This window comes from Achroia grisella, unplaced genomic scaffold (assembly GCF_030625045.1).
Source record: "Achroia grisella isolate CSIRO2021 unplaced genomic scaffold, CSIRO_AGI_Agris_v1 utg853, whole genome shotgun sequence".
Taxonomy (NCBI): domain Eukaryota; kingdom Metazoa; phylum Arthropoda; class Insecta; order Lepidoptera; family Pyralidae; genus Achroia; species Achroia grisella.
Genome location: NW_026713043.1, coordinates 121,480 through 148,429, shown reverse-complemented (window position 1 = coordinate 148,429; position 26,950 = coordinate 121,480). Strand labels below are relative to the sequence as shown.

Here is a 26,950-nt window from a genome sequence, read left to right as displayed (position 1 = left end):
TTCATGTAGGTCTATTACAGACTCTTATGATATGTCAAAGCTACCGTCAGTTCGAAATGATTTCGAGATGATAACAACTGGCTAGAAACTCAAGTCGTATTCATTTTTAAAAATGAAATTATAAAAACTATATTGCATAAGGGGCAAATAAATTATTTTTAATTTGATTGTTGCAGCACAAACGTCTGCGCCGACGCTGTGGGCGGGGACTCATTGCGGCACAGTATACGCGTTCACACTACACGTACCCAACAATAACAAGAGAAAAGACGAAGCGGTAAATATATCTAGCTTTCAATATACTAGTCGTACTCTCTTACTCATAAAAACTTTTATCTTAGCCTATAAAGTCAATTTTAAATATTACTATTTTGTGACATTCTTTTAAATTAATCACATACTTAGCTTGTAATAATAGTTCACCACAGTTCAATAATTAAGGTTCATTTAAATAAAGGGCTTAAATTTGAAATTACATTTTCAGTGATTTCGCTATTATACAGCATTATGTGCTGTAGTTTCAGACAGAAATTGATTTTTCTATATATTCTACTATATTAAACGTAACTACGATATATTCTACTTCTACAAACTGTTATAATAATCATATAAATAAAATGAACATTACTGATTCATACTTCGTTATACATTATAGAATGAATATTAGGTTTTTTTTATAAAGAAGTAGATAAAATTTTAATTGTTTATTATAATCGCAAACCAGTTGCTAGTATTACTGTATCTGTTTTAAAATATTTCTAGTATTTGCGAATAAATTCCTAGTATTACACTGTGTCTGTTTATAGGTCACCTGTCAATTAGCAAAAGAGATCCAGTTGAAGCACAAGGCTCCAGTTATAGGCATCACAGTTTTGGACGGAGCGTCGGCACCGCTACCCGACCCATTAGAGGTATTTATTCGCTTTACTATCTCCCTCACTCCCCGCCATCATTTAATTATTACTGAACATTAAATGATTATTACATTATACATACACAAAATTGTATTACAAATTTATTGTGCACGTGTATTTCTGTTATTTAAATTAAAACAAAGGCATTCAGATTTAGGTAACATCCATACGATGCATATATAGGTATTATAGTATACCTAAATATACATTTTATATAGGTCTGATATATAGTAACCTCTGAGAACAAGCGATAGACAAGTCTTTGTGATCTATTTTAACTTAGAAGTATATTACATAACGCAACCGAGACCATATTAAATGTTCAATAAAATTAATCCACAATTGTATTTATAGTGAATAAAAGTGAAAAATGAAGGACTTTTGTTCGCTGAGGACAGAGCGTGTACGACTTATCATGCACGCACTTACACGCCTACACGGACAAAAGTCCCTCGTCCGCATCCATAGAACTATTTTGTAATATTCATTCAGAATAACACACAATAGGAGACATCATACACATTCCTCTTCATAGTGCCACTAAATTATATGCGTTACCTCAAAGTCATAAAGTGTATTTTCTTGTTAACAAAGCAATCTGAGCCCGAAGTGGCACAACAAATTGAAGAGAATACAGAGGTGAGAATCCGTCACGATCTATAGCTAGGCTTATTCGGGCTTAAAGTATAACTGTATGTTACCTTATACAGGATTAGTTATAATTTATAATTGGCATTCAGGACAGAAGCACATTACAACTGACCCTGTTTGGCATTATTATTTATATAGATGTATATATGTATATGCAACTACACTCTAGCTGTAGCTGTTTCAGCAGTAAAATAAGCAGAAGTTATACAGTTTAAAGTAAGGCGTGATCGTTGTTGTAATACCTGTTTAATATATTTTAGTTATATAGCATATTTAATTTTTAAAATACGCATAATTTCGGTATGTACGATAAGAATAATTAATAGTAATCTCGAACATACTCTTTAAAAGTAAGAAAAATAGTTTCAGATAATTTGTGTATGAGAAGACTAACAGTCTTTCCCCACTATACCATCTATATCCACCCAGATCTCTTACCGCATCATCTGTATATCCGCACACTCATTATTGAGTGTTAGAATAATAATTTATTATCAAACAACATAGTCATTTTGTTATTAACAATTTAATAACGTAACTTAAGTTGTAATAAAAAATAAACTAAAAATGTGGTATACATGAATTTTATGGGCTCATCATATTCCATTACTTATTAATGAACAATATTATTAATTTATATTTCTTTCTATAAATTTAAAAATAATAAAATAAGGTTGATATTCCCCATTAATTTCATTAATATAATTGCGGGCTGTTGTACGCTTATGCTCGCTTCTGTGTATATTTATGTTGTATTATATGCTTAAAATCAATGTTTCAATGTCAAATATATGATTAAAGGGATATAACTTAAAAGTTATAGTAAGTATTTAAATATATGTGATACGAATGTGACGAGCTAGTGACGTGTGTGATTTTATTTGGTTTTTTATAGCGTCTTTGGGAAAGGAAAAGGACTCAACCCGTACAGCCATTGTCTTCGGCAGTAATCTACCACAAATATACCCTTCAATTTATTGTCTTCAGAATAAAATAAAATCAAAAATCATTTATTCAATTTAACCGCTTATGAACGTAAATTTTTAAGTATATATGTCAGATTCAATTGAGAAGAATTGGGAAGAATATCAACCATTTTTTTAAAAGCTAGTGTATTTAAATTTTTTACTTATATGAACAATTATTATTAGAATTTCGTGCATGAACAATTATTGCCATGCATGTTTGTAATTTAAGTAATCGTTTAGTAAGTGCTTTGCTCAATAAATATAATTTCTACAAATGTCAATTAATATCTCTTCACATGTTATTTTTTAAGTTTTGTATTTAATATACATTAATTATATGGTCTTAATACGAATAATTTTATTATAAATAAACATTCACATGTTGACAATAAATACTCAAATATATATTATCGGTTTCTGTGTTCTTCAATGACGTGTGTGAGTTGTGATGATTTGTGGTGACGTGATCTCGTGACGCAGGTGGAGCGCGGCGTGGCGGCGTTGCCGGAAGCCGGTACTCACCGCGTGGTGATCACCTCGGAGGAACAGTTCAAGGTGTTCACGCTGCCGTCACTCAAACCGCACCACAAGTACAAGCTCACCGCGCACGAGGGCGCTAGGGTAAATAGTTTTTTTTAGATATTTAATACTATTTACTGTTATAGCATTTAAAAAACTAAATATATAGAGATACTTGACGGCCTCGGTGGTCTAGCGGTTTAACACGCCGCTTTACATCTGATGGTCGCAAGTTCAATTCCTCGCGCGGTGCAAACATTTGTATTCATGAGTTTAATTGTTTGTATCGATCTGGGTATTTGTCTTATTAATATTATAAAAGCGAAAGTTTGTGAGTTTGGATGGATGTTTGTTACTCTTTCACGCAAAGACTACTGAACGTATTTTGTTGAAACTTTACAATAATATTCCTGTAAAAAAAATTCATGTCTAAAATTTCATGCAGGTGAAACCACGGACACAGCTAGTATTTTATATATTTTATACTGATGTGCATATTTTATACTTATTTGCGATATTTCTGTATAATTTTGTTGTTTCAAAGAAGACTGGTTTAGACCTTTATACAATTTTTTATTTGGTTAATACATTAGGCAAAAAATTCAATTCGTTGCCATATCTCAGGTCCGGCGGACGGCCTTCGCGTGCTTCACGAGCGGCGCATACCGCGAGTGGTGCCTGCTGTGCCTCACCAACCTGGGCGACTGCCTCGTGCTCAGTCCAGAGCTGCGTCGGCAGCTCAATGCCGCCGCCGTCCGCAAGGAGGACATCAAGTGAGTTCACTAAACTCCAACACACAGACAAGACACACACACTAATTAGAGTTTAGAATAGGATCAAAATTTATTTGACTATTTTTATTCTTCTGCCATATAAATACACTATATTGAAACGACAACAGTGTCGGTTCAATATAGTGTATTCAATATACTGTATATATTGTATATGTAGTATTAATTACTTCATATACAATAATGTATTGTTCTGCTCTATCATTTTGACTTAATTTTCTTACGTAAGTAACTGGGCATAGTCATAATATTAAGTTTATTAATAATTGTTTTTTATTTATTTACACAAAAATATAAACAATATATATATAATAAAAAATATAATAATAATCTTGATGATTATATTTTCTTTTTGTATAAATTTCCGCATAACTGCTCAGCAGTTTGTCTGCAGCAAAAGCGCTTAAAACTACATTTTAATTGTATACGAATAATTCTGTGTAATAACTATTGTAGTTATTACACAGAATTATTCGTCGCTTTATATTCTTTTCTATATATTGTAGTTGTAAGTGTAGTCTCAGTCAAATTTTATAACGCGAAACGTTTAGGCTTTCGATTAATAATATCTACTAAATAACTTAACACGAAACCAGCAGAACTCAATATATACCATATTGAGTTCTGCTGGTTTCGTGTTAAGTTATTTATATGACATATTCTTTTGCGTGCGATCAGGAGCGAGCCTGATTTAGCGCGGGAAAACCAGCGCTCACATACTCTATATTTATATGTCTGCTCTATAGTGAGATATCCTCCATTTTGCAATGATAATTAATTATTATAAAAAGGAGCTAAAGCACTCAAGATTGAACAACACGCGCTGTGCGCGAGCTCTCAGCGCACTCGGTCTTTCTTGTTCTCTTTGTCTATATTTACATACACATTTTAAGTACATGAAAGATTGTACATGTAAAGGCAGCTAATGATGAGAACTTAAACATGTAAAGGCAGATATTGAAGAAAATTTAAAAGTGTAAAGGCAACTAATGATGAGAATTTAATATTAGATATGGTGAGAACTATAAAGGCTTTGTTTACTTTTTCCAGTGGCATTTCAAGTATGTGCTTCTCAAAGAGAGGCGAAGCTCTCTACCTACACTCGTCATCTGAACTGCAGCGAATCACACTGTCTGCTACAAAGGTTAGTAGGATATTTCTGTCAAGTAATAGAAATGGCATACATCACATCATAATATGCTCAACAGATGACTTATTACAAAATCTAGTACTCAATCATTTCTGATTCATAATGGTCAGGCTTAGCTAATAGGGTTAAAAATTTGAAACTTGGTATTTATACGATTTTTTTTTGTTTTTAGGCTGTATGCAAATTATTTATTTATTTATCTTTCTATCTGTTATGCCTAATATTTTATCACGTTCCAACCAGGTGACAATTGCACAATGTCAAGTGATATTATCGCCTTGGGCAGCCGCGCTGCGAGGGACCATAGAGGCGGCACCACTCACCAATGGGGACCATAAGGTAAACACGGTGACACCCTCAATTTTTGTCGATTCTTTTAATAACAATAGTGCGACATTCTTATCCGATTGTTCCTATTTTGAGCGCAAAATGGGAGACAGAAATACCATTAAAAACAGAGCTTCATTCATAAATAGTGTGATATAATATCCATCAATAATTAAGTTTGATTTCTGATTAAATTGAGTAATACAAACATAAAAATTATTTTAGGAAACCACCTTAAAATAACAGGACCTATCGTTATAGGTATATATAAAGAATTACTAAATACTGTCATTTGAAAGTACTGAAATTGAAATTTTATCGATTTTGTTTCTGTAATCTAAATGATATGTGTATTTGCCAACAGCAGGAGGAGACAGCAGAGACTATTCACGACGTCACAGCCGCATCGGGTGATATTACGGTCGACTCCGTCAGGGACCACACCAATGCGGAACAACAACAGCCGCCAGAGCTCAACATCAATTTACAGGTATTAATTAATATATAAACAATTCAAAAGCTGTATACGTTTGTTTCCAAAAATGTGTTACTGCAATTATTTTTTTTAATGGATAATATCCTTATTCAGGGGAGTATAGAGGTTAAAGGTATAAAGCTAAATAAAACATTATATAATGTTTTATTTGTTGCCATTATGACCATATAACTATAAGAGATCAAAGTTTCTACAAACTTCATCAAAATAATTTTCACCCTATTCTGAAAATCCTAAAAATCCTATACTGAAAAAAATTAGCTTATTTGCGCATTTATTGGCTACTCGCCAATCCATCATCACCTTTACCAAAATGCTGGGTACTGTTTTTTTCTCACATAAAAGACTTTTTTATACCACAATTGTAGCGTTCAAATATATGGTCCATATAATGGTAAACGGTTACCATAGCATATTGGCCTCTGAAGCACTATGAGTGTCATATACGCCTTGCGTCTCCTTAAGAAACTTTTTTGGAAAAACCCCATGCTGTAGTATCTAGTGAACCTCAACATGTAATTCATTACACAATTTGAGTAATATGTATTAAGCAAGTAAAATCTATTCTTAACATGAATAGAACTCGCAAGTAAACACGAGTTCCATGGTTGTGAAAACGACGACGAGAACGACAATCAACGACGGTAGTAGCAGCGACGGCAATGCGACCACCACCACTACAACGACCACCACGAATGCAACCTCCGAGAACAGTAAGTACACGACAATAGTCCTGTCCTCGCACTAGTCAGCAACAGATATTTTATATTTTTTTTTAATTCATAATATCCGGCTCGAAGTGTCAAAGGGTTCAGTATTAATTAGTGCTCTTTAGAATGAAATTATAATCTCATTAAATTTGAAATTAATAATATACATTCTTTGTAAATACATGTATATATGATATAATTTATAGTCATACACAGTTACGTAAGCATTAAACCACTGCTATACTATATAGTAGGCATTACGTTTCTTATTTTGATTTTTAACCGAGTACAAAAAAGGAATGATCAACTACTGCATCTAGTTAATATATTGTTAACCAAATACTATCATTGGATGTGTCCTAAAGGAATAAATACTAATAGATCTTTTATTGATGTTAATATTTATCTGATGCTGACTGAAAATTATTTAAATAGATATTTCAATATTTTAATTCAAATTTCACTTATTTATCACGTTTGTATTATTATATACAAAAATAATGGAAAAGCAAATTTAATTAAACTATTACGTGTTAACACCGTAATCATACAATTATTTTGGTTTAATTTTTTTTTCCTTTTTTTTCTTTATATAGGAACTAGATTGCTTGAGAACAATGAAAAATATATGTTTTACCAAAATAATACAGAATGTTTATATTCTTAGCATATCTTATAAAAGTAATCTGGGGCTTAATCGTAAATAATAATGTTATTAACAATTCTCAATTGTAAATTTCTTCTTGGTCGATTCCTCAATTCTGAGAGTAGTCACCACCAGGAACACTTCTTCTAACCAAAACTGTGAATAGATTTCTTCTGGATAATCGCGCTATATCCTAAGTCTTGTCATCATTTACCATCAGATGAGGTAAGACCAAGCGCAAACCCATTTATAATAATAAAGTAAAAAAAAAACTCGAAATATCTTCAAACAGCCAGTAGACATTGAGTATTTCGCTTGACGACATCTCGAACGGAATCAGTCCATCGTGCAGGTGCCCTACCTCTGCCCCTGCTTCCGTCGATTGATCGTAGTATAAAAATTCTTCTTCTTTGTCAATTCCTTAAGGCTGAGGGTTGTGACCATCAGGAATGCTTGTTCCAACTGTAGTAACATACTTTCTACACGTGCCACCTTTAGTCCTTGTAACTGTCCTTCCCAGAATTATAGCACGGCACGTGTTGGTAACGTGTTCAGCCGCTCCATAAGTCCTTCCGCGGGTTTGGAGTGTCATTTACGATCGCTCCCTATCGTCCGGTGAAGCTGTAAAGGCTATCTGTAGCCAACCGCATTAGCGTAATCCGAATAAAAAATAAAAACACTTCTATTCTGTCTCTCATTGTATGTTTTCTAGATCCTTGGTTTTCATTTATGGGTAGAATAAAATTTATGGGTAATCCCATAAATTTTATTCTTTCAGATTCGTCTGACATCCATTTGAGAGTTGGCGATGTGAGCTAAATTCTACGGTTGATAATTACGAATACAACTGTTCAAAATTTACTTACGGATCTATTAAATTGTGGCATGTACAACTGAGAATTGTTAAAAATATCGTTCCTTATTTAGTGCTCAGAAGACAAACTATTATAACAAGCATTTTAGCCCACAAACATAATTACATGAATTTATTGCATGAAAGTGATTTGCTTTGAAATGGCTTGTAATCAACAATTTATTTTGTATATTTAAAATGTTTCCCAAGTTCCATTATAATTTATATTATTTAATTTACAATACAATGAAATATTTTTAATATCATACACATATTAAATAAACCTAATATGAAGCATGTAATATTAAAGTATGTTAATTTTATAACCCGATTTATTTGCTAAAATGTCTAATTGAATAAAGCTATCAGTTAAATTTTTAATAAGCTTTTCGTCAATACTTTCATGTTTATTGTTATTCTAAGTACTATTAGCATGGACTATATTCCTTTAGCAAAAACGTCGGATTATAAATTACATAATAAATTATATTATCTGTGATAGATATAATTTTATTGCCTTTTTTGTACACATAAACAACCGGTACCAATTGAATAACCATGTTATGTAAACTTGCTTCATATGCCATTATTACATATATGTTTATTGTTTGTTCGTTTATATGTTTGACGGGCGCTTTATGTTTTTGTTTGTAGTCCTAGAGCACAGTCGCGAGGAAGGAGTCATCACCCGCATCGAGGTACCCCACACTTTGCTTTAATATATACCTTATCTAAATATTATTAGAGCATAATATTGCATGCTCTGCTCTTTATTACTATCAAGTATTCTACTTTTCTATTATACTCATTCTATCTATCAAACACACTAGCAAATTTTTTTCAGAACCTGAATTATAATATCTATTTTATAATGACTAATTTAAATCTGTGTGCTAACTAACTTACTTAATATATGAAAAAACTGTGCAATGTTGTGGCGTTGGCTCGTGTACGTAAATGTCTATCGGTCTCATCATTCATCCGCGGTACCAGAGAAGTAAGGCCCTAAACATACGGTGTATGAAGAAAGCGGAAGTTGCGAGTGCTTTGTAAAATAATCCTTGATATTACAAGTATAGAGTTCAATATGGTTTCACTAGTCAATCCGTCCGAATGCAGCAAATTGCAGCTACCATTGGTCAGAGTGCCGGTGTTAAAACATAATTCTGAATGGTAAAATAATTTCATGCTGAAATTGGACTTGTATAATTGTTTAGTTCTTTAACATTGCCATAAATACTGAGAACGAACAATATAATTTCTGTATTACTTTATAAATAAATTACTCTTAATGATTACAACAATAGGTATATATTATTTTAAAATCTCCAAAGTGTATCAAATTCGTATATCGTACACCTATAAAAATACATATTTATTATTTTCCTGCTAGATGGACTGTACTAGTATATTATTAAGGTTTATTTTACACTGTACCAGCTGCATCTGCCCATTCTCCGCACATCGTGGTATGTTTAGTAAATGGATTAATAAATTAAAGATGATATCAATTTAATAGCACAGCCTAAACACGCGCGACCGCCACGCGTTGCCAGAGAGAAGAGCGTGAAGTGGTACTCATAAGGCATGTACACACAGACAGGCACCGTGACAGTGCCGGCCGGGACCGACCCGAAGCTGATCCTCGAGATGTTTGACCGGCAACGGTCGCCGCTCTCCGTGCCCGTGCCGCCCGCTGCCGACGCGCACTAGGGCTGAACCACGCCCTCCGCCCTGCAAACACATATCTAGAACCGAATACCATCACAACCGGTGTAGCTATACTCCTGTTATTTTGTGCACAAGCATAAACGTTATCATAATTTCACAAATATCGATCGGTTTGTATGTAGACTGCGATATGTTACCGGCATTCGATCCCTGTCCACCGATACTCCACATCGAATTCCGGCGCATAGATAAATAATACGAGCGTGACATATTGTTTGTAGAATAAAATATAATATAATAATATATATATTTCGTTTTTACTGTTTTATATTGTTAATTTTGTGGACACCTAGACAGCTAAAAGTACTGCCATGTTCGAGTGCATGGTGACCACGTTTTCTGCTGTAAATGAAGATCGCTATACTCAGAGCTATAAAATAGGGTCACATGTACCAACATATTTTTTGCTCTAAGATATTTTTATTGCTCTTTAATAAATATTTGTATTAATCGCTTAATATGCGTGCATGTTGCAATGGTAGCAAAACCATTTTGGGATAATATGTAATGTTTTATATAATCAACATAGTACTTAAAAGTTAAAAAATAAACTGTTTTTCTTTTTAATTTTTGAAACGTATTCGAGTACAAAATCTGGACCACCAGCGCCATAACAACGTTTGTTGTAATAACAATCCTGCAATATAATTGTAGATTGTTTTATAGTATTTTTTTAATTAAATAAGTGAACAATGTGAAATAATTTACCAATTTAGCTTGTTAAGTTACTATTTCCAACATTCGGAGTGAACGTGATGTGCCTATTTATTTCTTTTTTTTATTCTGTTTAATAATTATGAAGATAATTGTATTTAAGTAATTATAAGAACATTTAGATTAGAAATAGTACATTTTTGACAATTAGCAATTGACTAGAGTTGAGACTAGAGTATATTTTTATTGATAAAATATCATTTCAAGCGTATTCATTTCGTAATTGCAATTTTTATATTCGTTCGTACGGCGTGTCTTAAGTTTTCAATTGAATTGTATATTCAGTAAATATTAATTTTAATAAATTATAATAATAATAATATAATTAATGAATCAATGTGAAATGTTTTATGCAATATTTTTTAGCGTTTTAATAAAGTTTTTTAATTTTATATTTTAGTATTTCACATAACTAGTGCTGTGTCGCCAATTAAAGGTCGATGAACACATGAAACTTATTGTATTACAAAATTGACCAATCTGTGGTAAAGTAATTTATTGATAGATATATTCGTTACCACAAGCGTGAGAAGGAACGAAATGTTACTATCTCGTTCGTACTAATGTGTGTATTAGCACGAATGCATTTTGATTATAGATTATATATATTCTTTGCCTGGTTATTTAGAAGGCCAGGGCATCAGCTTTGGTGTACGGTGTTCGCCCTCCTTTGTAGCCTTAATTATATCATTATCCTTATATCACTCTACAGATAATTAAAATGGCAGCTAACCATTATTTAAAAAAAAATGACATTAAATAATTGTAGCACACCTTATATCTACATCACATTTTGTGATAAAAGGGGATTGAATTATATTATATATGTTATATTTTAATTTCTAGTTATAAGTTGGATGTGCCTGCCCGTTTCATTTTAAGGACAAAAGCATTTGGGGTACTGTATGTTGTTATACTGTAGGTAGCGCTGCTGGATGGATCTCGTGTGACATCCACGTCTGCTGTTTTGACTACTGTACATTTTCTCTATCTATTGTGGCATTTTTAATACATATTTGATACGAAACTTACAATTTGTATCCAACATTCTTGCAAGAATAAAAGCTATTATTAATGATAATGTTGTTTTATTCAATAATTGGTTTATATAATTCTAACAGATTCCTAACGTATATCTACCCCATATCATGATCCCATATTATCCACCAAGTCTGGGGGTTGAAATATTAAATTCACGTAATAGCACAATCATCTCTACAAGTTCAGTGTTCGGATATAAAAGACGCGCGGAGACGACAAGAACAAGGTTTGTCCTTAGATTAGATACCTACCTTCATTAACAAAAGTATCATTCTAAGATAAGAAAAGAAAAAGTCAATAAATATATGCCTATTTGATACATTGTCATAACAATCCTGTAAGGATACGCTGAGACCTCTAGAAAACAGCATCATGAAAAAGCTGCTATGATTATGATATTTCTATTATTATAAACGAAGGTAAAAATAAACGTTCGTCATTTCATCAGCAAATAAATATAACGGAGAACCTCCAACTTAAAATATACCTACTTAGCTATTATTATACATATTAACATTAGGTAAATATGCTTGGCATTGCTATAAGATGCCATTACAGAGCAAATAATTAGATTCAGTATTACTGGTAGCTTAAAGAATAAATGAAAATCCAAATAAGGTTGATATACGATAGACATTGCGACAATAGCAATGCAAGAAACAAATAGAAGTTTTTACATGGTATACATTACAGTGTCAGTGAAAATTGTTCTATAAAACCACCTGAAATTAATACATAATTGATTTAAAATATAGCGACTAATTTTATTACAGTAATCTATTAATTACGCAGTCAAAAATCGGTCTTATTGTAAAGGTATCTATTCTATAGTTAGATACCTACTGTTTTGCTACGAAGTGATTATTTGCTCGTTATTCAACGTCTCCAACTGTCAAATGTCATAAATGACAGTGTTTCAAGCTAACTTTTGTCATTTTCAGAATCAACACTTGTGTTGAGACAGTGAAATTATAATTTAAATTACATTTTTCACGTCGTTTTATTGAGAATTGATTTTTTATAATGTTTTAGTGTCAATATTTTAATTTTTATATTTCTTAGTAGTTGGTACTTATAAAATGTAGAATTTATTTGTCAACTTTGTCATGAATAAATTTATGAAAAACAAACGACAAAGTACAGTATTAAGTGGCATCTGTTTCATAATTTTCTTGATTATCTTTAATAATAATGGAAGTTTGTAGAATTTGTCTGAGCAATGCTATTGATAAGGATATAACTCAGTTGAGTACTGACGATAATGGACATTCAAAAAATTATACACATATAATACTGTTTTGTTTAGACATTCAGGTTAGTATTAAACGTATCACATTTTTTTTATTATAGAAAGTGATAACTGTTGCCTATATACATAAACAGCATTACGGACATCACATTATCTTGTGGCGCCTAAGATACTACACAGGACTAAGACGTCATGTTTCGTATCTTGTAAATTCACTGCCTATTTTCATCCCACAATGGCACACAAAACAGCCTATAAGGCAAGCTACTGAGCGACTGATAAACAGAGGTACCCATGTCCAAAGTCTACCTTTATTTAATAAATAAGTGTTAATTATGGCCCCCTGGTTTATTTGTAACTTGGATGTTCATCAGAACCTGGGGATCAACTCTGTCAAGGAGGAAATCTCACAGACAATTAAAAAATATAAAACCAACTGGACAGACATCCGAATGGACTTGCCGTTCAAGTGATATTGCCTGATTATATGGCAGGTCTTAAGTGATGTAAAGTACCAGACTTCAACAACCTGGCATAAACTGTCTGAGACTAGATTCTCAATGGAGAACTACCTCTCATGAGATTTTACATGATCAACAATTCAAATGTTTATAGTCTGGAGAATTTATTGCATGATGTAAAAGAAAAAAAGCTTATTTTTACTAAACACAATATTTTATTTACAGGTGATACAAGATTCAAAAATGACCACAAAGTTATGTTCAAAATGCTATAAAAAAATTGTGTCCTTTTATAAATTTAAGACACTGGCATTGAAAAATGACACCTATTTGAAGTCTACCACAGGCACTGATATAAAAAATGAGGTATTTGTAAGAGATGATATCAAGACTGAGATTGAATCGGAGAGCAGTGATGAATTTCCTGATTTACCTGATGAAAAGAGTGATGTGAAGGATGATTTGTTCTTGAAGGTTGATGATAATATAAAAGACAATGATAATATATCAGATGATGAATTTTTGAGTGTTATTAAAAAAATTAAATATGAACATATTACAGAGGAAACCAAGGAAAATGGTAAACATATTTATTTAATATTAATCTTTAAAACTAAGGATTAAAATTGCTCTGCCTACACGCCATGTACTTTTTTTTCATTATTCATATTCATTCATTATTCATAATCATTAATTTGCAAGTTAAAAAAATTTTACTTTATACACAGAGAGTTTATTATGGTACTTCTGACTAAATAGATCATTTGATTGCATGTGGAATCAATATATAGTGGTTCATACATACACTACTTCATTCTACTAATTTCATTTATACATAGTCTGTGTTAATGATTATCATGTAGTTATAATTTCATGTCATTTGTAAATACCTAAAAAACTAACTATTATTACTTTGTAAACATTATCTTTCTTTAATCCTATTAATAGATAATATTTGTTGACATAAATACATGTAATTTATCAAAATTTGATAATACTGGATTATTTATTTTATATACTGGATATATTTGTTATTTATCATTCCAGATCCATTCAAAAGAAATAAAAAGAAGTATAAAAAGTTAAAAGGTCAGGGCAAGCTTCAAGTTTGCGAGGAATGTGGCAAAACAGTTCGCAACCTAAAACACCATTTACTTCAACACCAACCAGCTGCGGACCGTAAACGAATTCCATGTAAATTGTGTGATAAAACATTTGCATCACATAGTGCCAGATATAAACATAACAAGATCAACCATCTTGGTATTAAGCAAAGATGTAATATTTGTAACAAATGTAAGCATACAATTTTATATTGTAAAGGTTTGTCCAGGTGCTCATAACTTTATGAATGTGATATATATAAAGACAAACATACTGACTGATGTCCTCAGTGGTCGAGCGGTCTAGCACACTGCTTTACGTCCGATGGTCGCGGGTTCGATTCCTCGCATGGCTCAAACATTTGTATTCATGAGTATGATTCTTTGTATCGGTCTAGGTATTTTCTATGTATAATATATATATGAATTTACGAAAATAAATTATCTACATAGATAATTTTTTTGTATCAGTTGTCTAGTACCCATAACACAATTTTTAGCTAGCTTAACTTGGGACTAGATGGCGCTGTGAGAATTGACCTGAGATTATTATTATTATTATACTGTCATAATTATTATTATAATCCCATCTATAAAATCAGAGGCATTTTTTATACTAGATGCTAATGGAATACAGTACACCTGCCTTCGCTAACTGTTTACGCTGGTGTGGCACCAGTATTGGATAAAATGAACACGAGGTCAGATAAGTTGACACGTGGAAGTCTACCTGAAATGGTGCATTACTAGCTATGGGGCCATAGGTCTACCTTACTAACAATTCTCTTTATCAGAGCCATTGTCAACTGTGATGAACCCAACCTAACATGTGATATGCTGTACACAATATTTAAATTAATGTGACATAGGGTGAGCCTATCACTAATTCTCTGATTAATTTGATAAGAATTTGCGAGTGGGAGAAGCCTAGCAACTTCATTGTTTGCAATTTACCATATCAGGTCACTATGTCGTCCCCACTAGAAGGACACCATGACTTAACTTTATCCTCACTCTTTTTTCGAAAAGTGGTGACCAATGTATACCATTTGCGTAATATAAGTTATTTGAAAAAATTATACTGACAAGATGTTATTTTAAGATGTTGTGAACGCAAGAGCGCACCAGATGGTCATGCATAACTCGAAAGAGCTGCGACACAAGTGTGTGTCGTGTGATCGCGGGTTTATATCACAATCGGCGCTCGACGTCCACATGGTCACACACACCAAGGACCGGCCGTTCGGTTGTGGTATGTGTGAGAAATCGTTTCGCACTAAAATTACTATGTTACAACACAGGTAAATTAATTAAATATTTTAATATATTTATTTATTCAGTAACAATTTACATTTTATTTCAAATGATACAATTTTTGGTGCCTAAAAAATTCATCAATTTCACTGTAAAAAGACTGTTCCAACAGAAAAGGACTCAACCAGGCCTTAAAAAGTTTTCAAATTCAAAAATAATTTATTCATGTAGGACATTTTAGCCGCTTATGAACGTCAAGTTTTTACATTATATTTTTTCAAACAAACTCAATTGAATTACTTTTTTTTTAAATCCAATTTATTTACAATGCATAAGTATTTATATAGGTGTCTATGTCTAACATTAAATGAAAATCCCAAACATGAAAACTATTGCCATGCACGCTCGTCATTCAAGTAATCGTTTAGTGAGTAATAGGCCTTGCTCAGTAAATATGATTTAACAGATGTTTTGAATTTATTTAAAAGTAATTCCAATATATTCTTTGGTATCTTGTTGTAAATTTTTATACCTATTCCCATAAAAGACCTATTGACTTTTTCTAAACGATACTTGGGGACAGCAAGTTTGTCTTTAAATCTAGTATTAATATTATGAATATTGCTGTTTTTTGGAAATAAGTCAAGATTTTTATGAACATATAGGGTATGTAAATATATAAATTGAGAAGCAACGGTGAGAATATTTGCCTCTTTGAATTTCTCTCTTAATGAGTCACGACTCTTCATACAGTAGATCGCTCGAATGGCACGTTTTTGTAATATGAATATATTTTTAATATCTCCATATATCTTATTGTCCTATCTTATTATTTGGAGTCGGAGCAGTTATGTCATCTTCCACACATATCTGAGTTTAGTTTCCTTTTTTGCATATCATCAAGCAGTCCATCCATATTTTTTCGGTTTTTCAGAACTTCTAAATTTGTTATGTATTGATTTAAATCTTCAAACATTAAATACATATTCAAATATTTTACTGATAACATTTTTTTGCCTTTCAGGAGACAGGTGCATGAGAAAGAGAAGTCACACTTATGTCAATTTTGTTCGAAGAGCTTCTTTAAGAAATATCACCTACAAATACATTTAAGGTAGTGTATAACTTCAATAAGAAGTTGTCTTGTATAACATAATGGAGCTTCTAATGAAACCCAGATTTATATATTTAAGTATTTTAATTTCGACAACGTTTACAAATTAGGTAAGTACAAAGGAAGTGAACTCAATAATCGACGAACGTCTATATAAGAAAAAAAAATAAAAAATATGCAAGTATACAAAAAACAAGTGCATATGCAATGCGACTATATAATGCATCTTCTTGGTGCTATTAAAATATATCAGGCGCTTTAGGCCTGAACATCTTCCCGCCCGTTGAAAGGAATTTCAACGTTGAAGTTCTTCAATAGTTGGCAACGGACAGATACGGACCAAGGGTCTGCGTACACATCCCTTTATGGTATTGATGTCAGCAACTCTGGAAATGCCATCTGGTCCAGGATACAAACGAGCTACTCGACCTAGACGCCAGTTTAAAGGAGGCACGTTGTCTTCTTGTAGGAGAACCATATCACCAATATTCAATTGAGCTGTGTTAGATCGCCATTTAGTCCTTTGCTGTAGTTCTGATATATATTCTCTTTGCCAGCGATTCCAGAAATGTTGACGAATTTTCTCAAGGCGGGCATAGCGTTTCAGTTGATTTTCGTTACAATTTAGTAATGATGGTGAAGGCAGCGCAGTCAAGGGTCTGCCAATTAGGAAGTGACCAGGAGACAATGGAAGTAGATCATTAGGGGAGGACGACAAAGGGCATAAAGGACGACTATTAAGTACAGCCTCCACTTGCGAAAATAATGTAGAAATTTCCTCGAATGTCAAATGACTATTCCCTATGACTCTTTTTAAATACCCCTTTGCGCTCTTTACGCCTGCCTCCCAAATACCCCCAAAGTGAGGAGCGTAAGTAGGAGTAAATATGAACTTAAAGCCTTCATGATTTGCAAAGTCAGATACGCTGTCAATGTTTGATTTTAGAAATTCTCCTAATTCTTTTGCTACGGCTACAAAATTACGACCATTGTCGCAGAATATCTCTAATGGTTTACCGCGGCGCGCGACAAATCGTTTGAGCGTCATAATAAAAGACTCCTTTGACAAATCGTTTACCGCTTCTAAATGAATACATTTGTATCGCAAGCATACAAACAGACACAAGTATGCTTTAATCAATCTACTGCCACGTCCCTTTCTATTTAGTATATGAAAAGGACCAGCGAAGTCCAAGCCAACTGATAAAAATGAGAAGTCGGGAGTTATACGTTGGGAAGGTAAATTACCCATTTTAGGGCAAAGTGTTTTGCCACGAAGACGCCTACAGCGTACACAGTTGTTAACAACACGCCTAGCTAGGTGCCTTCCATTGACAGGCCACACAATTTCTCTCACTACGGCTAATAATAACTGTGGGCCTGCATGCATATGACTTATGTGTTCTCTTTCGAAAATGAGCTTGGTTAAATGGTGAGATGCATGTAAAAGTATAGGATGCTTCTGTTCATATGTACAATTAGACGCATGTATTCGTCCTCCAACCCTGATTAATTTGCGATCATCTAGAAAAGGAGACAACTGCAATATTTTCGACTTAGAACTTAACATCTTATTATTTGATAGTATATTTAATTCTATTGGATATATTTCTTGTTGAGCAATGCCACAGAGTATTATAAAAGCTTCATTTAATTCATTTATAGTTAATTTTCCTGAACGTTGATTTTTATTGTTTTTTAAATTATATATAAACCTCATTACGTATGCTAAAATTCTTTGTAGCTTGGTTAAATTAGAATAACGGTTGATTTGAATTATTGGATTCGGAAGCATTGCTATATTTGTCTTAATTTCGGATAGTGTTTCGTAGGGTTCAGTACAAGATTTTAATATTGGCCACTCAGCCTCATTCTGAAATAAAAATGAAGGTCCCGTCCACCATAAATTTGACATAATAATTTGATTACCATCCAAGCCCCTGGATATTAAATCTGCTGGGTTAGCTGTAGTAGGGACATATCGCCATGCTGAAGAATGAGTGAGTTCGACGATCTCACTAATGCGATTAGCTACGAATGATTTTAGTTTCGTGACGTCATTATTGATCCATGACAATACTACGCTAGAATCGCACCAATGAATTATGCGATCTGGTGTGTACCTTATGGACGTCTCAATATCCCTACATAATCTGGCAGCAAGAAGTGCAGCAGAAAGCTCCAAACGAGGTATTGTCATGGGTTTAACTGGAGCTACCTTGGATTTGGCACAAAGTAACCTTACGGTAATGTCATTGTTTGCGTCTATTGACCTCACATACACACATGCACCGTAAGCACTTTGAGAAGCGTCGCTGAATGAATGCAGCTCCACACATACAGGTGAGTCGCAAATAACCCACCGTGGAATCTGTAATTTTAGAAGGCAAGGCATATTTTTGATAAAGTTTACCCACTGTTCCCTAATATCATATGGGACTGGTTCATCCCAGTCTATCTTTTGTAACCATAGTTTTTGTAACATCATTTTAGGCTTGATTATACATGGACTTAAGATACCTAAGGGATCAAATAATTTAAATGAATTTGACATTATTACTCGTTTTGTAACTGTTTCGCATTCTAGGTGAAAATTTATCGGGAAATGCAAACAATCATTCGATGGGTCCCAACCAAGCCCGAGAGTGTTCGAAGACTCACTAATAGTTAAATTTTGTTGCGTATCTATATTTGAATTTTCAAACAGATTTTCCAAATTACTTCTATATTTTCTTAAATTAAAACAACCGGATAGTAATATCTCTGAAACTCTATTTTGTATATATCGTAATTCAACTGCATCATTAGATCCAGTGACAAGGTCATCAATGTAAAAATCTCTTTGAATAATATTACTAATTAATTCCTCTTCCTGCTCTTCCCCTAATTTTTTGATACATCTTGTGCTCAAATAGCTCGCACTTGCCGTACCGTAAGTGAGAGTATTTAATTGTAATGTTCTGATGGGCTGGGACTCATCTTCTCTCCACAGAATAAGTTGCAAGTTTCTATCCTCCGATTTCACTTGAACCTGGTATGGTTACATTTTCTCAATGTCACCAGTTAAGAGGTATTTGTATTGTCTTGCTCTTACCAAAATGGAGAAGAGGGAGTCCTGTACATTAGGACCCACCATCAGAATGTCATTTAAAGAATACCCCGAGGAAGAGGGAGCGGACCCATCAAACACTACTCGAAGCTTGGTAGATTCACTACTGTTTTTAAATACAGCGTGATGACATAAAAAGTAAGCTGGATTTGGTTTTAGTATAGGACACTCCGAGAGATGACCTAATTTCGCATACTCTTTAATAAAGTTGGAATACTCCAGTTTTAGTTTAGGCTGCCTTTTAAACCTTCTTTCAAGACAAAGAAAACGTTTTCTTGCTAAATAAAAGGTATCTCCAAGGCAGTCTGTGGAATCTGTTAGAGGTAGTTTAATACAAAACCTACCAGTGTTTAGGCGAACTGTATTGTCTATGAAGTGCTGTTCACAAATTTTGTCGTTCTTACTCATCACTGTTTTCTTAGGAAGTTCTTCAATTTCCCAAAATATTTTGAGCATGCTATCAATATTAGATTCTACTTCAACATGCGATACTGAATGATGACAATTAGTATATTTATTGTATGAATTATGTATAGAATGCGTAGGGCCAGCTATCAACCAGCCAAGTTTAGACTTTATTAATATAGCTTTATTTGGACCTAGAGAACGTTTTTCGTTTCCCAAGATCTCCCAAAACAAATCAGATCCTATCAAAATATCAACTGTACCAGGTTGATTAAAAGTAGGATCTGCTAAATTGATGTCTTGAGGAATGTCAAATTTATGTACATCTATTGGGATCTTTGGAAGATCACTTGTTAATTTATTCATTACCAAACACGACAGTTTAGCAGTAAATTGACTATTTAGAGATGTTATTTGTGTAATACAGGTTTCCCTTACTTTATCATTGCAGACATTACCGATACCAATAACATTTAGCGCGTCTATAGGATTAGAATCTAATGAGAGTTGGTCCTTTAATGTTTTAGTAATAAATGAGGACTCACTACCACAGTCCAGTAAAGCACGTGCCTTTTGTGTCATACCAGTATTAGGATTGCATATTTCGATAACTGCTGTACCCAATAATATAGTGGTATTATTTTGTTTTGAAAAATTAACAATAGTTTCAGATTGGTCAGCACAATTAGAACCAACTGAAGTAGTATTATTGTGAAGGAGACTATTATGTCTTTTTTTGCATTCGCGACAAGGTCCTAACCGGCAGTTATTTACAGGGTGCCCTTGGCGAAGACAATTAGCACACAATTTATATTTTGTAACCTCAACCCATCGGTCCTTTATGGATTTTGCCTTAAATGTGGGACAGTCGTATATTCGATGACCTTCATTACAAACAACACAGGAATACACATGTGCGTTTGATTTATTTACACTAGTAGTAGCGAATGACTTAGTATCCAAGAGTCGTCGTTGTTTGTTATTATGAGGCGAGAGTGTGGCACCTGTAGGCGAATTATTATGTGGGACATTATTAAATTTATTGCGATTCAATGACTCTAAGACATCAGCACGATCTATTAAGAATTTATAAAACTGATCCAGAGTTGGAATATTATTAAGTGAGTTGCGAAATTCTTCCCACTTTGTAAGTGTACGGCTATCCATTTTAGACGACAACATGAATATAATCAATGTATCCCATTTATCAGTTGGTTGACCTAAATTGGTTAAAGCACGAAGATTTTTTGTAACGTGATCAACCAAAAATCGTAAACCTTTCTCGGATTCGCGATTAAGCGTTTGTATGCTAAACAATGAACTGAGATGGAAGTTAACAAGCAATCTTTTATTATCATAGCGCTCACAAAGCAGCCTCCATGCTTCATCATAGTTAGCTGAAGATACTTCGAGATTTGAAATTATTCGTGCAGCATCTCCTTCCAAATAGGAAGCGAGATAGTGAAATTTGTTTATAGGTTTAATACGGTCGTTATTGTGAATTAAATTTTCAAATGTATCGCGAAAGTCTAACCAACGAAAGTAGGCGCCATCAAACTTAGAAATTTGTAAGTGAGGTAATTTGAAACTAATTTCATGGTGATCGAGAGAACAATGGGATTCATGAACCATAGACTCTCGTCTTTGGTCATTTTCTAATTTATTATATTTTTCTATTAAGGTTTTGGCTGCTGCAATATTAATAATAATGTCGCTCTCAATGTTTTCTCGCTCATCCAATTCTATACTCATATTATCAGAATTCAACACCTCTATCTCACTTTGCAAATCATCAAATCTCACGGATAAACCCTCGAACTTACTAAGTTTTAGTTTTAACTCAACTAATTCGATGTTTGATAACTGTAGTTTAGTGTTTAAATTATTTAGATAGTTTTTAAATTTAGTAATTTGGCCTTTTATTGAGCTACGCTTTATGTTTAAATCTCTTAGTTTTGCTGTACCGTACATCGGTTTATCAGTGGGATTCGACATTTTTTATAAACTGGCTTCACTATCAATCAATCAATTTCTTTGAAATAAAAAATAAAAATAATGATATTCTCACGCTTCTCACTGCAAACCCTTGGGAGACTTGGCGTGCGCTGACAATGAAGCAGCAGTGGTGTGCTGCTGCACTTGTAGGATGAATATTTGCCGACAACCTGGAATTGTTCAGCAATTCGCATAAATACACTGTACTTAACTTAATTAAATACAATAGCTAGAATACAAACTTCAAAATACAGAAAAACTAATACGACTATAGTAACTATAATATGTACTGTAACTTACAAAAATAGAAGGAATGATTAAAATCTGTAAACACAAAAGTATAATCTAATAGATAACCTCCTTTTATGAAGTCGGTTAAGATATAAAAACCTAAGAAATGGCAAACTATTGCTAATTTATTAAATCAATATTTTCACCAAACAATAAACTTATCTTTAATTTATAAGACCAGTACTATTTTTCCAAAACAAAACCTATTTTATACAATTATACAACTAATTATGCATTAAGGTATAAGTATTCTATTTTGTAATGTGTTAAAAGAAATATATATGTATTATGCAATTTTTTGTTACCAAAATCAATATTTCAAACAAGGTATGAATATATGAATATAGGTATATATATAGGTATGTAAAATATATTACGGTATTTATTTTATTATGAGTTTTCTATGATTATTATGTTACTAATATTAAAGAATTACCTATTGACTTAATTTTAGGTTAGATTCAATTTTGTTTTTCAGAATTATATGATCTTATTTATATGCATAAACAATTAAATCACAGGTATGACTTGCGAAAGCATGTACTAATAGAGGTATAGGATAGATTGGTATTTGTAATTTAGGTTAATTTAGTATGATTAAGCAAGGACAAAGGAAATACACTTATCTTTTTTGTAATACTGCGCTGCGGTGTGAAACTTTAGCTGCCTCACTGCCCTTTTTATGATATTGCTTGATGTATGTAGATTATTTGTCAATATTCATGTATTTTCCTCTTCAAATACCAAACTTTGATGTACTTGCATATTACGGCGTCATTCGATTCACCTGATTTCGATCAGATGATAATGTGTGATTTCTTCATATAATATTGTTTCTCTTCATGGGCCACCAATTTATGTCTTGTATAACATAATGGAGCTTCTAATGAAACCCAGATTTATATATTTAAGTATTTTAATTTCGACAACGTTTACAAATTAGGTAAGTACAAAGGAAGTGAACTCAATAATCGACGAACGTCTATATAAGAAAAAAAAATAAAAAATATGCAAGTATACAAAAAACAAGTGCATATGCAATGCGACTATATAATGCATCTTCTTGGTGCTATTAAAATATATCAGGCGCTTTAGGCCTGAACAGAAGTACTGCAATAAGAAAATGAGAGAAATCGTCATCATCATTATCATCAGCCCACTGCGGTCCGCTGCTGGACAAAGGCCTCTTCCAAGGCACTCCACAGGACACGATCTTCAGCCCTTCTCTTCCAGTTATTACCTGCAACCCTACATATGTCGTCGCTCCACCTAGCTGCGGGGCGTCCTACACTACGTTTGCCAATTCGCGGTCTCCACTCTAGAACATGCCTACTTCAGATTATTAGACTTACAAAATCTACTACTAATTTATAAAAAGTCGTCTGTGTCTCATTATTTAATCCGCAGCTTGCTCTGTTAACTGTGTGTGTGTGTGTAAATATATGATAATGTAATTACAGGGTACGGGATCATAAGGGACATCGTAGTTCTCCCCCTAAGGTACCCATCATGAGGGGTCGTCATACCATTACGTGATTTTTGTGATACTGTTTATGTACATATATATATACTCGTAAATAAGTCAACGGTTACTTCTTACAATTTTATTTTAAAGACAAACAATCATACTCTTGAATGCAGATGTTTGTATCGTGCGAGGATCAAACCCGAGATCATTGGAAATAAGGCGATATGCCACCAAAGCCCTGAATTGGTATTGGAATATTTGTAAAATTTTATTATATCTATATAGAAATTAAAAGCTACTTATTGTTGATTTAGAAGTGCTGAAATACGAAATTTGACAATTGTTATATTTTTAATGCATTTTTCACTAACAGCATCTATTAACCACATTTACATTTATCGTTTTAACAGAAGTCACACGAAGGAGAAACCATATGAATGTCCCGAGTGCGGCAAATGCTTCTCTTCAACTTCAATCTTGAAAAATCACCGACTTATCCACACAGATGTCAAATTATTCGCCTGTACACACTGCGACATGACATTCCTTAGATCAGGGTAAATATCATTTTACGTACATTCCTTAACGGTCATCCATAAATTAAATAATACTAGTTGTGCCCGCGCTTTCACCCGCGTGAAATTTATAACCTATATATGTTATTATAATGTATAAGCTACATTACTGTAAAGTTTCATCAAAAATCGTTCAGTAATTGTTGCGTGAAAAAGTAGCAAACATCCATCCATACTCACAAACTTTCGTGTTTAAAATATTAATAAGATATGTTTTTACCCCGCCCCCTGTTCTTGTCATAGCTGAACACATTCCCGAGACAATACATATTATTATTATTCCATATACATTATTCTACTATTTTCCCTTCTCTACCGTAATTAACTTTGTTTACTCGATTCAGAACCTTATATAAGTTGGTAAGGTTCTGATTCTATAAATTTTATGGAACGTACAGTGCAGTTGTTCAAGGATGTTATCAAATGTCAATCATATAATGCTACTAGTAGACCCGGCCACGCGTTGCTGTGGCTAAGGCAATAAAATAATATTGTGACTATAAATTGACCTATCTTTCAAGTTGTATCAAATTGCACACAACTTGCAAATCAAATTTACAATCGGTAGTTTAGGAGTCCATCGCAGACAAACAACATGACACGTCATTTTTATACCAAAATATTGACAAACAAGTATATAGGCCATCGTTTAACATCAGATCTGCAGGAGGTAACCACATATTGGAACATGAGTAATGTCATATTTTCGTTACAATCTTAAGAAAACTTATTAAACCATTGAAAAGTGCTTAAATTAAATTTATTCGAATAAAGGGTTTTCTATTTTATACCATTACAAAAACCTCAAAACTTGTATTGATTAGTTACCATTAATGACTTCTAAGCTAACCTGTATGTATGAGACGGGTATGAATTTCAATAAAGCGAGATTATACCTTGAAAATTCCGGCAGGGTTAAAATGGACAAAGTAAATAAACGAGAATGCTATTATTACCAGGTACTTACGAGCCCACATGGTGAGTCATACCAAGGAGAAGCGATTCCCGTGCAAGTACTGCGGAGTCAGATTTGGCCGCTCCGATCATCGTAAACGGCACGAGCATACCGCACACGAACGGCACCTGCTCATCACCTAGCGACGCTGGCTATTGCCAAGTAAATCCTGGCCATGGCCAAGTAAAACCTACTCGTTGCCAAGTAACGCTTGGTCCTCGCCAAGTAACGTCTAGTCGCAGCCAGCCTGCTGGTTGACAAGTAACACGTGGTCCTCGCCAAGTAACGCTTGGTACGCATCGTCAAGTAACATCTGGTCGTGGTCAAGTGTTACTTGCTCGTTACCAAGTAACGCTTGGTCCTTGCCAAGTAATTCTTGTTATCGTCGAATATTCATTTATTTATGACAAAACGACTACCGGTAAGACATGGTGCTCCCACACATTTTTATACATATATTAATAATAGTTGCATATCATGTAACATTTGATAACTGATAAATTTTTTATATTCAGTAAATGATTTAATATTAAATTATTTTCCAAGAGCAATCAACGCAGTATTAATATTATAGGTTTATTTACAGATAGTTTATCGTAGATTTGTAGAAAAGGTTCCTTTCTACTTTTGGTACTTAAGTAATTTAAAATAGAATAGAAAATTGCTTAACATTAATTTATTGTATTAGTTTGTGTTTATAATCTTATGCAGTACTTTAAAACTATTTACAAAATGCTTGGCTTGGTTTAAGAATGTTTTAGTTTTCAATATAGAAAGGGTTCTGTTCTTTGGAAGAGTACGAAAGAATATTGATATAAAACTGTAGAGTTAATGTTGTGTTCTTGTTGTGACTTTTATGATCAAGTGTAACGCTTAAGAGATTTTATGTGACGGTGATATTTATTACAAAATTGAAAGAAAGAAAGAAAAATATATTTATTTGGCGCATACAAAACAATCATACAATATTTTACAAAAATTATAACAAATTATTTTAAAAATACAGCTGCGACCAAATTGGTTTCCACTCAGCTTTGTGTCTGGGCTGTAATGCCCAAACGCTGATTTTCAGTGGAACCTTGTAGAAAATTGCTAGTTAAAGTAACTGATTGGAGATGCTGTTTACGTACAACTGAATGTCTAAGGCAATGTACATATACATATTTATTGTAAACCATGGAGGTATGTTTAAAAAAATTATAAAACATCAATGCGAAAGATTATGAAGGACCAAGTTGAAAATAATTTTGTAATCGTGTTACGTTTTATAGAATTTCAGTCATATATTTATTGTTTTAATTTTGGCAGGTATAAACTTTGGTAATATGGTGTTAAATTTTTAGATACAAGCAATGTATTAAAACTTAATTTTATACTCTCATACAATACTTTTAAATAGTTTTTTAGCATTCTCGACACACTTTAGTTCGTAATTTATTCTATTTATTAAGAAACTGAGC

General features: G+C 33.1%; 2 protein-coding genes across 3 annotated transcripts in view; both read left to right on the top strand.

Annotated features, from left to right (window-relative positions):
- The window catches only part of LOC131852459 (lethal(2) giant larvae protein homolog 1), a 64,839-nt gene extending 53,774 nt beyond the window's left edge, over positions 1–11,065 (top strand). Inside the window, exons 17-26 of the mRNA XM_059203122.1 lie at positions 177–277; positions 807–911; positions 3,014–3,154; positions 3,677–3,825; positions 4,894–4,987; positions 5,237–5,332; positions 5,685–5,810; positions 6,397–6,529; positions 8,680–8,723; positions 9,625–11,065. Coding sequence (XP_059059105.1) covers positions 177–277; positions 807–911; positions 3,014–3,154; positions 3,677–3,825; positions 4,894–4,987; positions 5,237–5,332; positions 5,685–5,810; positions 6,397–6,529; positions 8,680–8,723; positions 9,625–9,738 — 1,103 coding nt within the window. The 3' untranslated portion in view covers positions 9,739–11,065. The remainder of the gene's footprint in view (positions 1–176; positions 278–806; positions 912–3,013; positions 3,155–3,676; positions 3,826–4,893; positions 4,988–5,236; positions 5,333–5,684; positions 5,811–6,396; positions 6,530–8,679; positions 8,724–9,624) is intronic.
- A 1,417-nt stretch (positions 11,066–12,482) lies between these two features.
- On the top strand, positions 12,483–25,730 carry LOC131852511 (oocyte zinc finger protein XlCOF6.1-like). 2 transcript variants are annotated; one of them, XM_059203181.1, is made up of 7 exons: positions 12,483–12,825; positions 13,447–13,801; positions 14,269–14,517; positions 15,427–15,625; positions 16,603–16,692; positions 24,371–24,517; positions 25,495–25,730. In XM_059203181.1, exons 1-7 carry the CDS (start codon positions 12,703–12,705, stop codon positions 25,631–25,633), a joined length of 1,302 nt encoding a protein of 433 aa, XP_059059164.1. In that variant the 5' UTR covers positions 12,483–12,702; the 3' UTR covers positions 25,634–25,730. The 2 variants fall into 2 exon arrangements, with proteins under 2 accessions (XP_059059164.1, XP_059059165.1); XM_059203182.1 differs by lacking the exon at positions 12,483–12,825 and adding an exon at positions 12,994–13,048.
- Positions 25,731–26,950: the final 1,220 nt, after the last annotated feature.

What these genes read in the sequence shown, in the direction of transcription:
- LOC131852511 (XM_059203181.1), top strand. Translation starts at nt 12,703, where the DNA reads ATGGAAGTTTGTAGAATTTGTCTGAGCAATGCTATTGATAAGGATATA. An exon ending in AGAGGAAACCAAGGAAAATG is followed by an intron (nt 13,802 to 14,268) that starts GTAAACATATTT and finishes TTATCATTCCAG; the next exon opens with ATCCATTCAAAAGAAATAAA. An exon ending in ATTACTATGTTACAACACAG is followed by an intron (nt 15,626 to 16,602) that starts GTAAATTAATTA and finishes TTTGCCTTTCAG; the next exon opens with GAGACAGGTGCATGAGAAAG.